Below are 17,090 nucleotides of genomic sequence, written 5' to 3' on the forward strand. Positions count from 1 at the left end.
GCTGGCCACCATGTGTGGTGAGATCTTGCTGTGTGTGAGAGATGTTTGTTCACTCCCTCGGTTTGGATCAGTGGCCACACTGCAAATCTACCTCATTCCTTGACGTTGTACCGTAATGGTAGGTGCTGGGCTAACATTTGTGGGTCTCGTGTCTGCAGAGTGAAGCAAGTGCTGATCGCCCAGGCTCAAGCTGAAAAGATCCGCAAGATCGGAGAGGCTGAGGCTTCTTCTATCGCAGCCATTGGGAAAGCAGATGCAGAGAAAATGCGACTGAAAGCTGCAGGTTATCGGCAGTACGGAGACGCAGCCAAGATGGCAATGGTGCTGGATGCTCTTCCCAAGGTAATCCGCCCTATGTAAAGATGCTGAAAGACTTATACGCGTGCTGTTGTCAGAAAGACCGGTGGAGTAGTGTTTCCAAGTTGTCAATGGTGCAGGTGAATGAAATAAGTGGAAATAACTAGATTCAAGAGGGAGGTGGAACTGCATTTAGACCATAAGACCTAAGAGTAGAATTAGGTCTTTTGGCCCATCGAGTGTGTTCTAACGTTTGATCATGGCTATATTCTGTTGACTACCTTCTCCTGCTTTTTCCCCATAACCTTTAACACCATTACTAAATCAAGAACCTATCAGCCCCCACTTTAAATATACCCAGTGACTTGGTCTCCACAGCTGTCTGTGGCGATGAATTATACAATCCACCACCCTCTAGCTAAAGAAATTCTTCCCCATCTCTGTTCTAAAGAGACATCCTTCTATTCTGATGCTGTACTCTCTGGTCCTAGACTCCTCTGCCACAGGAAACATCCTTTCAGTATTCGGTAGGTTTCAATGAGATTCCATCCTCATTCTTTCAAACTTCAGCAAGTATAGCTCCAGAGCCTTCAACGCTCCTCATATGTTAACCCTTTCATCCTGAGATCAGTCTCATAAATGTGTGGACCCACTCCATTTTGAAAAGGGTGAACGTGAAAAGGCCAGGGAAGTGAGATTAGCAAGAGGAACTTGAATTCAGCCAGAATCAGAGAGCCTTCTGTATTCATCAGTCACGGGCTGAAACTGAGCAGTAAACATGGTGGATATTCATGTGTGCTTGCTGATCACAGAGCTGCGCACACTGGCAGCACGTGCAAGGGATTTAGGTTGGTGTTGGATGGGCATGGTTAGAGTTCCTTCCCTTGGTTTTAATCCCATGGGGCACAATGTGCACTTGGTGTCTCAATATCCACCCCACTGTGCATTCAGTCCTTGGTTGTGGCAATCTACAGAGGGCTGAGGAGAGGGCAAGAGCAATGTGAAGGAGAGGGTTGTTCAGCGTAGTGATCAGGAGCTGAGAATGAAGGAATGTTTATCTTGCTGGTCAAGGTGGTGCTGAGCTGCGGTCTCTCTCGAGATCGTGGCTCAGACTCCATGTTTTAAAGTTCATTGGGTGGTTTTGAGGGCAGAAAGTGGAGTTAGCGGGTCATGTTAAGGTTTACAGACAGAGATGTGGTGGAGTTGTAGGTAAGGCCTCTGCTCAGCATTCAAAAGCCAATGATGGGGATGGGTGATGAAGGACATCTATGGAATTGTGCTGTCCTAGGTCAGTGGGTAGTGGGATTAGATGCCTATGTGAACAGGAAGCATGAGGACCAGTCAGGCAGTGAGACTAGATTTCAAACCTGGAGTCATTGGGTAACCTGTGGGTCAATACAGAGGAATTTGGAAGCTGAAGCCTGTAGCTAAAGTCTGGAGGTCTGGAGGTCTGGAGGTCTGTCCTCGGTTTGGTGGACTGTGTACGAGCGTGGGTGGGAGGGAGGAATGGGGCTTGTTTTACAGCTGGTTTGTGTTCTGTGGTGTTCTGCTGAGCATCGTGTGTATGTTGCATTGGAGCTGGAATGTGTGGGGACACTCGCAGGTGCTCCCAGCACATCCTTATTAATGCGAATGATGCATGTTTGGATGTATGTGTGATGTGTAAATGAATCTGTACGTTTGTACTGTGGTGTTTGGTCTGTTCATGGTAACCTCTCTATTCCCAGATTGCTGCAGAAGTTGCAGCTCCACTAGCCAAGACAGATGAAATAGTGATTCTTGGAGGAGACAGTAACCGTGTGACGTCGGAGGTCACGCGTCTACTGGCCGAGGTCCCGGCCTCTGTCCAGGCTCTCACTGGGATCGATCTATCAAAGGTGAGTATCCATTTCCTTCCAGTGTTGTTAATCTGTGCTAGATGTACCTGTCCAACTCCTTGTACTTCAGGCAGTTTGATGGCAGGAAATTTTACTCGTTCAGTCATCTGATACGAGGTTTGTGAAATAACAATGGATCAGAACAGGTTGTTTGACCCATTAAGTCTGTAGCATGCTACTGTAAGGATATCATTCCCTACCCTCACCCCATAGCCCTGCATGTGCTTTCAGTTACCTTCCCACTGACCTTTAGATTGCTACAATAGAGCAGTACCCCCGTGCAGTGCATTCCATGCCACGGGCTCAGAACAACCCAATCCCTCCAGACTTGCTATCTGACTGAAAATCTTTACTCCAGGAATAATTGTTTATAAAACACTTGCAACCTTTCCAAAGCCTTTTCTCTCTTAAAGTATTGCACCAAAAATTGTAACTATAAAGTTCATCTCTACTCTTGTATTCTGTTTATAAAGTACTGTAAGCCTTTGAATGTACCTTTTAACCTACCTGACCTCCTTCACTCAAGAACGTTGACGTACTTTCTACAAAACACTGTTCTTGTACCTCCTTTTGAATTGTGCCCTTAATCTTCCCTTCCAATAGAAACATAGAAAACCTACAGCACAATACAGGCCCTTCGGCCCACAAAGCTGTGCTGAACATGTCCCTACCTTAGAGCTACCTATACTTTACCTATAGCCCTCTCTTTTTCTAAGCTCCATGTAGCCATCCAGGAGTCTCTTAAAAGACCTTATAGTATCCACCTCCAGTACTGTCACCGGCAGCCCATTCCACACACTCGCCACTCTGTGTGTAAAAAAAAAACACTTATCCCTGACATCTCAAATGTAGCATTTCCCATTACTCAGCAGTAAACTTCAACTGCCTCCTGCTCCCCCCCCCCACTAGTCTCTACTGTCTCTTCAAAGTCTATGACTGTTCTCAGATTTCACTAAACCTACAAGTTTTGCATAATCTGCACATTTGGAAATTGTATGGCTTTGATATAAGGGAGCCTCATGGTCCTGGGACTGGAAAACTCCACTGAAATTCCTTCCATTGTGAAAGTCAGCCTTTCCCCTATCATACTAGCCAATTTTGTCTACAAACAATTTATTCTATGGTTTTCAAATTTGGTGGCAAGATGCACATCTGAACTCATCTCGTTGTCTGCGTTTGGCCCACGTCCCCCTGAACTACATATGCATCCATTCAAGTGTCTTTTAAATGTTATATTGTAACTGCCCCAACCACTTCCTTTGGCAGTTTACTCCATATGAAGATGTTTACCAGTCAGACTGGGCTCCCAACCTTCTTTATGTCATTAGCCAGTACCATTAAGCAAGGGATTCACAGACCCCAGGTTGGGAACCCCTGAGTTAGAGAGAGCTGAATGATCAGCTGGAATGACAAATAGTGCTTACTTCAGATAAGTGTGAGGTGTTCGGGAAGACAAATCAGGGCAGGACTATCACTGAATACTTAGGGCCCTGGGGAGTGATCAGAGGGACGCAAAGATGCATAGTTTCCAGAAAATGGTGCCAACGGTAGGTTGGTGAAGAAGGCTTTTGGCACACAGGCCTTCATCAGTCAGGACATCAAGCATTGAAATTGGACTAGATGGTGAGGCCACGTTATGTTCAGTTTTGGTTTCCCTGCACTAGGGAAGATGTCATTAAGCTGGAAACTGTGTAGGAAAGATTTCTGAGGCTTTTGCCAGGACTCGAGGGACTGAGTTGGAGAAGTTGAAGAGGTTAGGAGTTTTTTCATTGGAGAATAAGGAGTGAACGTATCGAGGTTTATAATATGAGGACACAGATAGGGTGAATACAGGGCTAGGCAATCAAATTGAGAGGCCATGGGTTTTAAGGTGAGAGGGGAGCGATGTAATGACCTGAGCAGCAGCTTTCTCACCAGAGGGTGGTTTGTACATGAGGCAGGTACAGTATAACAGTTTAAAGCTACATGGCTCAGGAAGGTTTAGACTCAAAACCAGGGGCTCCCAACCTCTTATGCCAATTCAAGTTTAATTGTCATTCAACCATTCATGAATATAGCCAAACGAGACAGCATTACTGTGGGTTTGAGGTCCTAAAACACATTACCAACAGTCAGACACAGGAACACATTCACGGAATAAAAGAGTCCCGACAGGCCACCTCCCCCCCCCCCCCCCCCAACAACAGCACAGCTTGATGCACAGTCCCCGCACATGCAAGTCATGAGCCCACACAGAATATCAGTAAGATACAATGATGTAGAATCGTTTTGATTGCCCAGCCCTGTATTCACCCTATCTGTGTCCTCATGATACTATAAACCCCAATAAGATCATCCTTATTCTCCAATTCTCCAGTGGAAAAACTCCTAACCTCTTCAACTTCTCCAACTCGGTCCCTCGAGTCCTGGCAACAGCCTCAGAAATCTTTCCTACATGGTTTCCAGCTTAATGACATCTTCCCTAGGGCAGGGAAACCAAAACTGAACATAACGTGGCCTCACCATCTAGTCCAACTACAGTGTGGCATCCCAGACCACCGAGATCTCTCAACCCCCCCCCCCCCCCCCCGATATCCACTAGTCAACACTTGGCCTTGAGGCCACTCCTTGCATATGCAAGCACATATAGTATACTCGCAAAATTACAGAATATACATTTATATAGTCCAGACCGCTCAGTCTTTGCATATACAGGCATATATAGAATATTAGTAAAAACATAACCAAACATGTATGTATATAGACCAGACCCCTCAGTCGACCACAACTGCGCTGCCCCGCCCCCGGTAGAGTGCGACAGCTTGGACACCTCTCCCCTGGTGGCTGAAAAGCAAACAACCCCACAGTTTGAGGCCCGAGTCCATTGAGTGCCACCAAAAAAATCAGCAGTCAACCACAAGAGAGCTTGTCTTCCGCCAAGCAAGAGCCTGGGAGGGCAGCACTGACTCCATTCTGAGCGGTGGGCCACAACAGCTTCATCTCCTTGCTGCAGTGGCACCGTGACTTCGGGTCTAGTCCTCACTGTGACCGAGGCTAGGGAGCTCCCCCTCCATTGGCCCAGCTTTCACCCAATAAATCAGCAAACTGAACTTGCCGTGTGCCAGACTGACATATGTCCAAAGGGGTCTTGCGATCACAAGAAAAGGGACCATGATGACCACTCGCTATTTGACTGTAAGCCTCCATTGACTCAGGCACAGCTCATTCATTATCTCCGCCAGTGAGCAATTTACTCATGGTGTAGTCCTGCAGTGCTTTAAGTTCTCAATGTATAGCAGGATCTTACGATCATTAGAAGCAAACAAGGGGTCCATTGACCCCAGGGTGGGAACTCCAGATTTAGAGGAACATGGGCCAAAAGCAGGCTGTGTGATGAGCTCAAATGGGCAGCTGAGTTGGCATGAACTAGCTGGGCTGAATGGCCTACAGGAATCCTAGGCTCATCATGAATGTGACTTTTGCCTCCAGGTCAAGTTCAAATTGCACTCCAGATTGATAGCAGTTAATCCAGACTAACACATCTGTCAGCAGTTAAACTAGACAATCACAGCTTGACAGAAGTTAATCTACAGAACCACAGTGTGGCAGCAGGTAATCTAGGCTACATAGACTATACTTTTTTCCATAGATGCTGCTTGGCCTGCTGAGTTCCTCCCGTACTTTGTGTGTGTGTTGCTCAGATTTCCAGTATCTGCAGATGTTCTCTTGTTGGAAATACTCAAAAGGTCAGGCAGCATCTGTGGGAAGAGAAATAGTTGCAGTGTTTCAGGTTGATATGTTGTTACCTGGCCTACTCAGTGAATCCAACATGCTATTTTTTATTTCACATTTTGGTTTTGGAGCAGATTTTTCTTTTTGAGCTGCTGTCCTTTAGTGAAACTGATGTTTTCGTATCAAAGAATTTCAGGAATTGTTCCTGATATTGTTCTCCCTGAAACATCTCTCAAGCTCTAATCAAAGTAGTTCTGACTCAGTTCAACTCCTCTCTCAATATTACGTTCTATTTCTTTCCTAGGTTCCTTTGATCCACAGTTTAACCAACGCCCAGGCTTGATCATCAGAGACACATTTAGAACGTTCCCCCGCAGAAAGTACTACTCCACAGATCTGCACCTCAGAATACTTAAGGATCTCCTTTTCTATGGATAATTTGTGCGATTTTTCCTTTTTAATTTTTTTTTGTTTTCTTTCAAACCTCTGGTGCCTTAATTTAAGAATATCAATCAGTTTTTTTTTAATCCGAATTTTCAGTCAATGGTGTTCATTTGTTCATACCTTGCTTTTGGACTCAAGCCCATGTTGCAGGTTGCCATCAGAAAACACAATCAGCTTCGTGGAAAGTTGGCCTTTTAAAGCTTACTACGGATTCCTTTTTGCTTAATTTCAAGTGCCGACAGCTGCCCTGGTGCTGCTGAAGGTGGGGAAGAAACGGCAGCCATTGGGCTACTCATTCCTGTTCCCAGATTTCTAAATTTTCCCATGGGATACCTAAAGTCTTCAACTAAACTTCAGAGGACACTTTTGAAGTGCCTTTTGTTAGATTTGAGCTAGTCCCTCAACATTCTAAGAGCTCCCTGACGCATCCTGCAACATGGACAACAGACCAAGCAGCGGGTGACAAGTACTGAGCTCCAACAGGCCCGATGTTTTTTAACTTGATCATGGAATGGTGATACCGTGAGGAGCAGCTAATCCTGCTTAGTTTCCTAATGAATGTCTCAGAACGAAGCTAAAGTAGTTTGTTGCAGTTGGGTGGTTGAGGATGTGTAGAGGATATGTTCTACAGAATCGATACTGGGCTTGGTGTTATATTCTGTACATTAAATTTGGTCATACTTTAAAAATGGCCTCTACACACCAGCAATCATATCTCTTTTGGATCTTGGCAAGTACAAATATCCGGCACAGGTGATGGTTTGCTGGTTGTTGCCTGTGGGACTAAACCCGATACAGTGCCTCAGAGAGCTGTCAACACCATTTCACTCCAGCTGGCAGAGCTAAAAAGCTGCCTCACTCTTTCCCTGCATCCTTGCAGGATGATTCTTCAGCCATGGCCATGGGGAACAGCCTGGTCCCTGGCCACGGGTGATCCGCTAAGTTATGACTGCAGAGAGCATGCTTACTGGAGTCAGTCTACAAGTGGAGTCCTGCAGTGATGCACTTCACTTCCAGCAAAGTGAAATTGCAGTTCAGTTTGCTCGTTAGTCCCGTGTTCACTGGCCACAGGTGTAAGTTTGTGATCTCGCTGGGTTTTCCCTCTAGTGCTGAGGAATTATTAGTAAGAATCCAAAAGGACCAAGGTCCATTCTTGTCACTGACAGCAGCAGATTCCCATATTGTAAAGCTCCCTCACAGCAGCTAAGTCACCTTCTCCAGTTTCCCAAAAGTCTTAAGTTGCAAATTAGCCGGCTTGGATGGAATCCATCTCTGGGCTGCATCACCGCAAGAAGTTAATGCATTTATTTTAAACTGCCGAGTGGTGTTGCTGAAAGAGCAGAGTACTGTCATGTACATTGTTAACTTTGTTACTGCACGTGTGATTTTTAACTTATTAACTGTCCTCCCAATGCAAATAGCTTTATACTGGTTAAGCGTAGCCTGAGGTTTCCAGTGTCGATCTGACAGATTATGCAAATTCTAGAAAGCCATTTAAATATTATCCTTGGTGCATGGGCCCCTCTCCCCTCGTGTGAGTGGCGCAGGCTGGCACACCAACCATCAGCTGGGTGCTCCACATGTTCCCTGTATTTTTCCCAAAATGTGTAAAGCCTTAAATCCACAGCTCGATAACAAAGGAGAGAAGAACAGACTTTAACCCTGCCAGACTCTGTTTCTGTTACTGTGAAGAAACTGTGACGTATAATGTGACCTTTCCCAATTCCTGGTTCCACTTCTTTCTTGATCTTCTGTACAATGGGGATGAATATTATAAAGCAGCCTTTGTCTCTGGGTTAAATAGATTTTCTCCAGCATGGGGAAGCTAGGACTGACTGTAGTCCCAGGTATGTGATGCTGGCTTTCGGGTGTTTAAAGTGGGGGGGGGAAGCAAGATCTGTACAGTTACCCTCTCCTTCTGGAGGTTCAGATCTGCTTTAACTCTGCACTTTAGCCTCTGACGAGCCCAAGATCACATTACCTTTTTGTGACCCAATGCAGTGCTGTTAACTGGACTGTGGCATGTACAACCAGCCACACTTTTTTTAATGCGTTGACAATGTAAACTTTTTAAGATTAATTTTATCACATTTCTTTCCTGCCAAAAAAAACTTTGATTTGTTACAAATGATGCATCTATTAAAAAAAATCAAAATATCTGCATTGAAAAGTAAGTAAAAAGAGGAGCAAATGTGGTATATTTAATATATACTCGATAACACTTCTATAGAAATAGTGGTACAATTATGTATACAGTAGAAAGTAATTCATGTAATCTGTTTTTGAAATTGAATCACATCCATGGGAATCTCTCAGTGGAGTATGATAAATATTGATATGTTGGCCCAAAGTCTCTTTGTCTTCTCTTCATTCAGTCTAATGAGTGAATCGCGGGGCCTGGTCCGTTCCAGCAACTGGTCCGGATTGAGTTCGAAGTATAGCTGGTTTGAAGAGCATCCTTACAAACGTGCAGTTTCTTTTAAACTGCAGTTATTTAGAAGGTGTGGTGGGTACGTGGTGTGTGTGTGTGTGTGTTTTCTTCTTCATGGAACCTGCCCCACTAAGGTTGAAACCTAAAATTCAAAGTTCAGAGTAGATGTATTATGAAAGTATGTACCCATTACCATATACAACCCTGAGATTGGCTTTCTGGCAGGCATCACAGTAGAACAGAGAAATGCAATAGAATCAGTGTAAAAAGATAACAAAGTCTGACAACCTACGTGCAAAAGACATTGCGCAAATACAAAAAATAATAATTAATAATGACAACAAGAGTTGTAGAGTCCTTAAAAGTGAGTCCATAGGTTGTGGATCAGTTCAATGTTGAAGTGAGTGGAGTTATCCACGCTGGTTCGGGAGCAAGTCCATTGGTCATACACTGCTGGGCTTGCCTTGCCCTCCTAGCGCCCATGTGTTTGGCATGGGATCACTGTTGTGGGAGCTTCCTGCCATGAGATCTTGCCAGTGTTGCTGCCAGTCTGCTGCACACACGGGTCAGAGCGGCAGCTACATCCAAAGCCCAGGTGGGAAACAAAACGGACTGTAATCAATGTCAAAGTAGCACTGTCCACCTTATTTTATTTGATTCTGGCTTCTACCCCTTTCCAGTCCTGATGAAGGGTCATAGCCCAAAACGTCGATTGTTTATTTGCAAACCTGTGTGTTGCTTCATATTTTATTTGCTTTTTCTCGTTTACATCCTGTGCTCACTTTGTTAAATTACACAAAACACTTCTGGACTTGGTCTCACTTTGCTAGGTGATTGGTACAGGGGCATCCCAGTCGTGTCTAAGCCCACTTATTTACAGCTTGGCACGGGCACTTTAAAATTACAGCCGCAATCTTTCTCTCACAAGTGCATTAGAAGCAAGGCAGGGAGATTTTTGATAATTTACAGTAGGGGGTTTTCACTGTGCTGTGTGCCCTCAATGTCTCTCAGGACAGCCCCTCCCTTTCTCTCACCCTGACCTACTGGAAACACTCAGCCAATCAGGCAGCATCTGTGTAGAGAGAGGAGTTCAGGTTCGTGATTTGACATCAGCTCTGAACCTGGATCCACATCAGTAGTTTAGCTGTCTGTTCACTGTGTTAACCAACATCGCAAGGAACGGTAACTAGCATGGTACTGCTTCCATTAACACTGGCTGCCAACTACATTCAAAAGGTGCCACATAAAAGTCGCGGTAAAAGTCTCAGGCTCATAAATAGCTGGAGTGCCTCAGACTTCTGCACAATACTGTATATCAGTTAAAATAGGAAAGTGTTTGGGGAAATAGAAATAAGAGTATCTATCTTTATATCAGTCCAGTAGTATTTGGTAACTGCAGATTTCCCCCTTGTATATTGATGGGACTCAAAGCTGGTGAACAATCGATTCCAATACTATAAATTTAAGGGAATAAACATTTGACATTTTGAACTGAGCCTGAAATATTGACTGTTTATTCCCCTCCATAGATGCTGCTTGACTTGCTGAGCATTTTATGGATGTTGCTCTGGATTTCCAGCATCTGCAGAATCCACACTTAGACAAGGAAACCAGCACCAAAAAATATTTCCTGCTGTTGGAGTATGTTGTGCATCTGGCTGCTGACCAGCTAGTGATGGAGTACAGGGGTAAGAGATACTTGGTTACAGAACCTGAAAGCTGAAAGCTTAAGGGGAAAGTGAAGGGAAACTACTTCAGTGAAGGTCATGCGAGTATGGAATGAGCTGCCAGAGTAAGTGGTACATGCAAGCTCAATTCCAATGCTTAAGCGAAGTTTGGATAGGCACATGGTTAATAGGAGTGTGCAGGGCTTTGGTCCAGTGCAGGTCGAAGGGAGTAGCGGTTTAAATAGTTTCAGAATGGACCAGATCAGCCAAAGGGCTCTACTTCTCTGACTCTATGATGCAAATTATTTAAATAGTTGAAGTACATACAGAAAATGATGCAAGTACTTAGTAGATCAAGCAACATCCGTGAAGAAAAGCAAAGTCAAGTTTGTCAGCATAGTGGCTCGCACAACGCTTTACAGTACCGGCAACCCAGGTTCAATTCCTGCCACTGCCTGTAAGTTCTCTCCATGACCATGTGGGTTCCGGTTTCCTCCCACAGTCCAAAGACACTCTGGTTGGCAGGTTAATTAGCCATCGTAAATTGTCCGTGATTAGTCTAGGATTAAATTGGGGAATTGCTGGGCAGCGCAGCTCGAAGGACCCGAAAGCACTGTTATCTCAAATATGTAAAAAAGATTAAAATCTTGCAGCAGCAGCATCATACACACATGGCATCATATAAGCAACATTCGCAAGAAAAACAAGACAAACATAAATTGTACATAGTGAAATTTAAAAGACACTAAAATAAAACAAACTCCATTTTAGTGCCAAGTGTCATGGTGCTAAACTGCAGTCATTAGGGTTGTGCCAGTTGGTTCAAGAATTGAATGGTTGAAGGGAAGTAGCTGTTCTTGAAGACCCAATGATAGCTTAAGCATTTTGTGCTTTTTTTTAAATATCTGCCGCTTTTCTTTGCCGGTGTTTAACCCTCGGCTAGTTTGCATTCTGAAACTTCTGTGTGATCGGGGTTCACTTCCTGCCATTGTCTGTAAGGAGTTTATATGTTCTCCCGCACACCAGGTGGGTTTTCTCTGGCTGTGCTTCAGTCTCCACATGCTGAAGAGGTACAGGTCAGTGAGTTGTGGGCATGCTATATCGGGGCCTGAAGTGTGCCAACACTTGCAGGCTGCCCCCATCACATCTTCACTGTTGGTTATTGATGCAAAAAATGTGTTTGACTCTGTTTTGATGTTTCTCTGTACATGTGACAAATAGAACTAATCTTAATTCTGAAATATAATCTACAGAATGGTGACCTAGAGATGGCATTCAGAGATCTGGGCAGGAGCTTGTGATGAGCTGTGTGCATGACTGTGGTAACAGCTTGCCACAGAATGTGGAAGTAAGGAGCTTTCCATTGAAGATTAATGTACAGATAGCAACGTAGCACAAACTATGAACTGGATCTGAATAATTAAAGCAGGAATTAAATAAAGATGCACAAGCTAATAGATATTAATGAATGTGCACCAGAACGCAAACTGTCGAGGTGTTAATCTGCTTACAGAGGATTTGCATTAGAAAATTCAACACTACAAAGCCAGCACAAGAGATCTGATTTAAACAGCTTGTTCATGACTCAAGCCTGCAATACTTGGTTTATTTCAAATCCTTTTGTAATCTCCTTTCAGTCAGAGGACAATAAATAGTTGTACTTTCAACCTTTTTGAGGATCATTTTAACTGTAGAGCTGGTTTGGGGTGAAAGGTGAAGTACTTAAGGGGAACCTAGGGGAGAACATCTTCACTCAGGGAGGTGTGGTTGTGTGGAACGAGCTGCCAACAGAAGTGGAGGAATGGGTTCAATTTCAACATTCAGAGAAGTATGGTTAAGTACATGGATAGGAGGGTTATGGAGAGCTATGGACTAGATGGGCCAAAGGACCTGCAACTAATTGTGCAAGAAAGATCACCAACGTCCACTCAGCACATGACAAGCTCCTGCCTGGTTCTCAGAAGACTGCAATATGGCATTTGATTTTTGCAACACCTGTAGGCTTCTTTTGGAAGCTTTTATTTATTTTAATCATTATTTCCACCCTTTGTTCTGGAGAAATACTTCAACTGGATCAAAGTAGTGACAGGCAAAGTTAGAAGCAACTCCTGATCCCAAAGCCTTTTCACCATTGGCAGGTTGCAGAGGTCAGTAGAGTGATGAAGTACTTACAGGATAAAGCCATCCACCACTCAAAATGTACATTCCCTCCTTCAACAGTTATATTGTCGAGGGGGCTCCGACATCTCCCAACAGTACAGCATCTACTACCAGCTTTGGCCCTGGATCATTTGGGCCAATGAACACTGAAACCTCCTCATCATTGCGCTGATTGTCCTTGCATCTTACTTCTTCAAATCACGCAGCACATAATCAGGCTCTTCAGCCCAACTGGTCCATGACGACCAAGATGCCCCATCGGAATTCAGCCCATTTGCCAGTGTTTGGCCCATGACCTTCTAAACCTTTCCTATCCATGTAAGCATCCAACTGTCTTTATTGGTCACATTTAGTGAAATGTGTCTTTTGCAGGCAGCCCACAAGTGTCGCCATGTTTCCAGCACAGATACAACTTAATTTCCCTCACCCATATGTCTTTGGAATGTGGGAGGACACCAGAGCACCCAGAGGAAACCTATGTGGTCTCGGGGAGAATGTATACAGAATCCTGACGGACAGCAGCGAGAATTGTACATCAGTTGCCGGCACTGTAAAGGGTTACACTTGCCACAGTGATGTTATTGTGTCTGCCTCAACCACTTCCTCTAGCAGCTCATTCTACATACATAGCATCCAATTTGTGCATTTAAAAGAAACGGTAGTCCACTCAAGTTCCCCTCAACTTAAACCCATGCCCTCTAGTTCTTGATCCCCAACCCTGGGAAAAAGACAGTGTAGTCACCCTCAAAGTTCAAAATACATTTATTATCAAAGTATGTACACATTATACAACCTTGAGATTCACTTCCTTACGGGCAGCCGCAATCAAAGAAACCCAAAAGAACCTGTTAAATAAAACTGACAAACACCCAATGTGCAGAGAGAAAGAGAAAGAAACAAATGGTGCAAACAATAAAAGTAAGCAGATAGCATTTAGAACGAAAGTGAGTCCTATCTATGCCTATCATAATTCTATCCACCTCTGTAAGATTACCTCTCAGTTTCCTAAGGTCCAAGAGAATCAATTCCCAGTCCAACGTTTCCCTGTAACTCAGTCCTTAGAATCCTGGCTACATATTTGTAAATCTTTTCTGCACGCTTTCCTATAGTAAGGGATCAAAACTATCCTGTTCTTCTGTTGTGCAGTGACTTGTTTCCCTGTAAACCTGCAGCTTCTCTCACATGCTGAGTGTACCCCTCTCGAAGCCCTGAACAACTCTTCATGGAGTAGCTCACAGTGACAGAAAGCCGAGGTTTGATCCTGACCTGTCCGTGTGTGTGACATTTGCATGTTCTCCTGGGACTGTGTAGGTTTCCCCAGGGTGCTCTGGTTTCCTCCCGCATCCCAAAGGAGTGATGGCCTCGGCGGATGGGTTGATTGGCCGCTGTAAATCGCCCCTTGTGTGTGGGTGAGTGGTGGAAGCTGGGGGGAGCTGATGGGAACAAAACAGGATTAGTACAAATGAATTCACGATGGTCAGCATGGACAGTGGGCTGAATGGCCTTTCCCCATGTTCAACAACACCCCCACTATGGTGTATTGGAAATCCACAACAGCAGTGATGGATTTTACATGAGAAAGAGGTCGATTGAAGGAAACAATGTTGGAGAGAGACCAATAGGAGGGGAGAAGTGAGTGGGCTGCGTGAGACCAAGAGGGGAAGGGGTGGGGGGAGATGCGGAACAGAAACAACAGCACAGAACAACGACCTCTCCAAGTTATTAATTCCATGTAGTATCCAGTGTAAAGGGAAAATACCACCATCCAACCCTTACACTTACTCTGTAAACATGGTCTCCAAATCAAATACTCACTGGCTCAGATTGGAGATTTGAACACTCACTGTTCACCACTCAGAGTTAGGTTTATTATCACTGATGTGGGTTGTGAGATTTGTTTGTGGCAAATGTAAAATGTACTGTAAATTGCAATAGGAATATAGAGTGGATAATGATTGAGCAAGCCCAGTACACTTTGGTCCAATTAGGCAGCTGCCCCAGTTAGTCAGTTTCATAGAAATAGCTTTAAAAGGCATAAAAAAAAGACAAACTGAATAACAAATTGTGTATTTAAATGAGAACAGAACAAATTAGAACAGTACCGATACTATAAGACTGTGCCTTAGTTCTTAATTCTTATCAATGGAGGAATTCATCTACATCACAATCTTTTTTTGACTGTAAATGAACAAAATCATTGCAGACACCTAGTGCAGATAATGAGCTGCCTTTATACAATGCTTTAAACAATCACATCCTCCAAATTTTCGTTTTCATTGTAACATTCAAGATGATTGTTGATACCTTCAAATTCTTCATAGTTTCTCACTTATTGAACTAGTGAAATCGTTTCATGTTCACTGCCAGCTGTTTCTGGCATCTCCAAGCCAAAATGCTTGAAACTGCAGTGAGCAAAACTGTTCTGAATTGTCTTATTGCCTATTTCTCACCAACTATCAGCGACAAAAATCACTGCTTTTTAAAGGCAAACACATGCAACTGACGCTATTTAAAAACTGTTCACTAGAAGCACAGTGTAGTGTCTAATGGCCATGCAGGTATATTCAATTGACACTAGTTAAGAACTGTTCAGCAACAATCTCCTGTCCCAATTAAGCAGTGCAGTGTCCCAAAGAAATTAAGGGAATTCTGGCTATTAACTCGAGTAGTTTTTGTTATTTAAGAATTGACCCAAATAAGTGGCTGCCCTGATTAACCAGTGGCCAAATTAACTGGAATCCACTATATACTGTGTGTGTGTGAGAGAGAGAGAGAGAAGCCATGTCCTGGGTGAGTGGAGGGGTCTTAATTATGGATGCCAACTTCTTGACGTATCACCCTGTGAAGATGTCACATGGTACAAGGGTTTGACTGCTATTGTTCCCCAAATCAAGGAGTGATTCTGAGGGCAGTGGGCCACACATCAGATGGATTGAGATTGCTATCGGGTGTTAATGGGCATTAGATCGATGAGGGGCTGAGGCAACACAGTTTCAAACTTTGATCCTCACTCGCAGTTCTCCAGGCCAGGACCAACTCCAGCTCAAGGCCAGGTTATTGGATGACTAACAGGCTTTCTAACGCTGCTCCTCGATTCTCGTGTGGGATATGTACGTAGGTGATCCAAGGGGAGGCTGAGAGAGGCCAACGATGATCTGATGAATTACAAATAGCCACTTGTGGGATCTTGCTGCCTTGTTCCCCAGATGATACCACTTCAGAAGGCAGCTCACTACATGTGAATTGCATTGGGGTTTGATTTTTAAGGATCTGGGTGTTCATGTCAGTTTTAAAAAAATATTAAATGTTTCTCCAGTTCGATAAGATCAAGTCAAAGTCAAGGTAAATTTATTCTCAAAGTATGTATGTCACCATATACCACCTTGAGATTCATTTTCTTGCAAGTATTCACAGGAAAATAAAGAAATACAATAGAATTTATGAAAGCCTATACATAAAGACCAACAAAGAAGCAATGTGCAAAAGAAGACAAATTGTGCAAATACAAAATAAATACCGTGAACACGAGTTGTAGAAATGTATCATGCACCACAAGGGGAAATAAAACCTTAGATCATGTCTACACAAATGTGGCTGACGCTTACAAAGCCACGACCCTCCCCCACCTGGGACAGGCCGACCATCTTTCATTGTTTCTGCTTCCCAAGTGTAGCCTGGTCATTAAACATGTGAAACCCACAATGAAGACTATTAAGATCTGGCTGGAGGGGGCTGACTCTGCTCTTCAGCACCAATTCCAGCACACAGACTGGAGTGCGTTTGCTGCCCATGCCACCACAGACTCTCAGATTAACATTGATTTATACACCGACTCTGTCCTTGAGCACATCAACAGTGTGTAGATAGAGTGACATCACAAAAACAAATAAAAGTTTTCCCCAATCAGAAACCATGGATGAACAGAGAGGTTCGCCTCCTAATCAAAGCTAGAGATTCAGCCTTCAGGTCTGGAGACCAGGAGGCTTACAGCTCAGCCAGGGCCAACCTGAAGAGGGGAATCTCTCAGGCTAAACACATACCAACAGAGAATCGAGGAGCATTTCAACTCCTCAGACCCCTGGCACATGTGGCATGGCATACAGGTCATTACAAACTTCAAACCACCTAGTACTGTGCCCCCTTCCAGCTCTGCTTCCCTCCCTGATGAGCTCAATTACTTCTACGCTCGCTTTGACTGAGAGAACAAGGAGGTCACCCTCAAAGTGGATCTCCCACTTGGTGAACTGCCTTTCACTGTCCACCACCGATGTTTGCGCCACCCTTTGCAGGGTGAATGTACAGAAGGCAGCTGGTCTGGATGGAGTATCTGGTCACGTGCTCAGAGTCTGTGCAGGGCAGTTGGCCGGGGTCTTCACAGACATTTTCAATCTGTCCCTGGCCCAGGCATTTGTCCCCACAAGCTTCAAGATCGCCACCATCGTGCCAGTGCCGAAGCATTCCACTGCCACGGGCCTGAATGACTTCTGCCCAGTTGCACTCACC

At 44.3% G+C, this 17,090-nt stretch overlaps 1 protein-coding gene across 2 annotated transcripts in view; it reads left to right on the forward strand.

The window, feature by feature from the left end:
* Positions 1-8,695, forward strand: part of LOC140187891 (flotillin-2-like) — a 124,270-nt gene extending 115,575 nt beyond the window's left edge. For both annotated transcript variants that reach the window (XM_072243721.1, XM_072243719.1), the window contains exons 9-11: positions 159-342; positions 2,025-2,174; positions 6,190-8,695. In XM_072243721.1, coding sequence (XP_072099822.1) covers positions 159-342; positions 2,025-2,174; positions 6,190-6,228 — 373 coding nt within the window. In that variant the 3' untranslated portion in view covers positions 6,229-8,695. The remainder of the gene's footprint in view (positions 1-158; positions 343-2,024; positions 2,175-6,189) is intronic.
* The last annotated feature ends 8,395 nt before the right edge of the window (positions 8,696-17,090 follow it).

Source organism: Mobula birostris, chromosome 25 (assembly GCF_030028105.1).
Source record: "Mobula birostris isolate sMobBir1 chromosome 25, sMobBir1.hap1, whole genome shotgun sequence".
Classification (NCBI taxonomy): Eukaryota; Metazoa; Chordata; class Chondrichthyes; order Myliobatiformes; family Myliobatidae; genus Mobula; species Mobula birostris.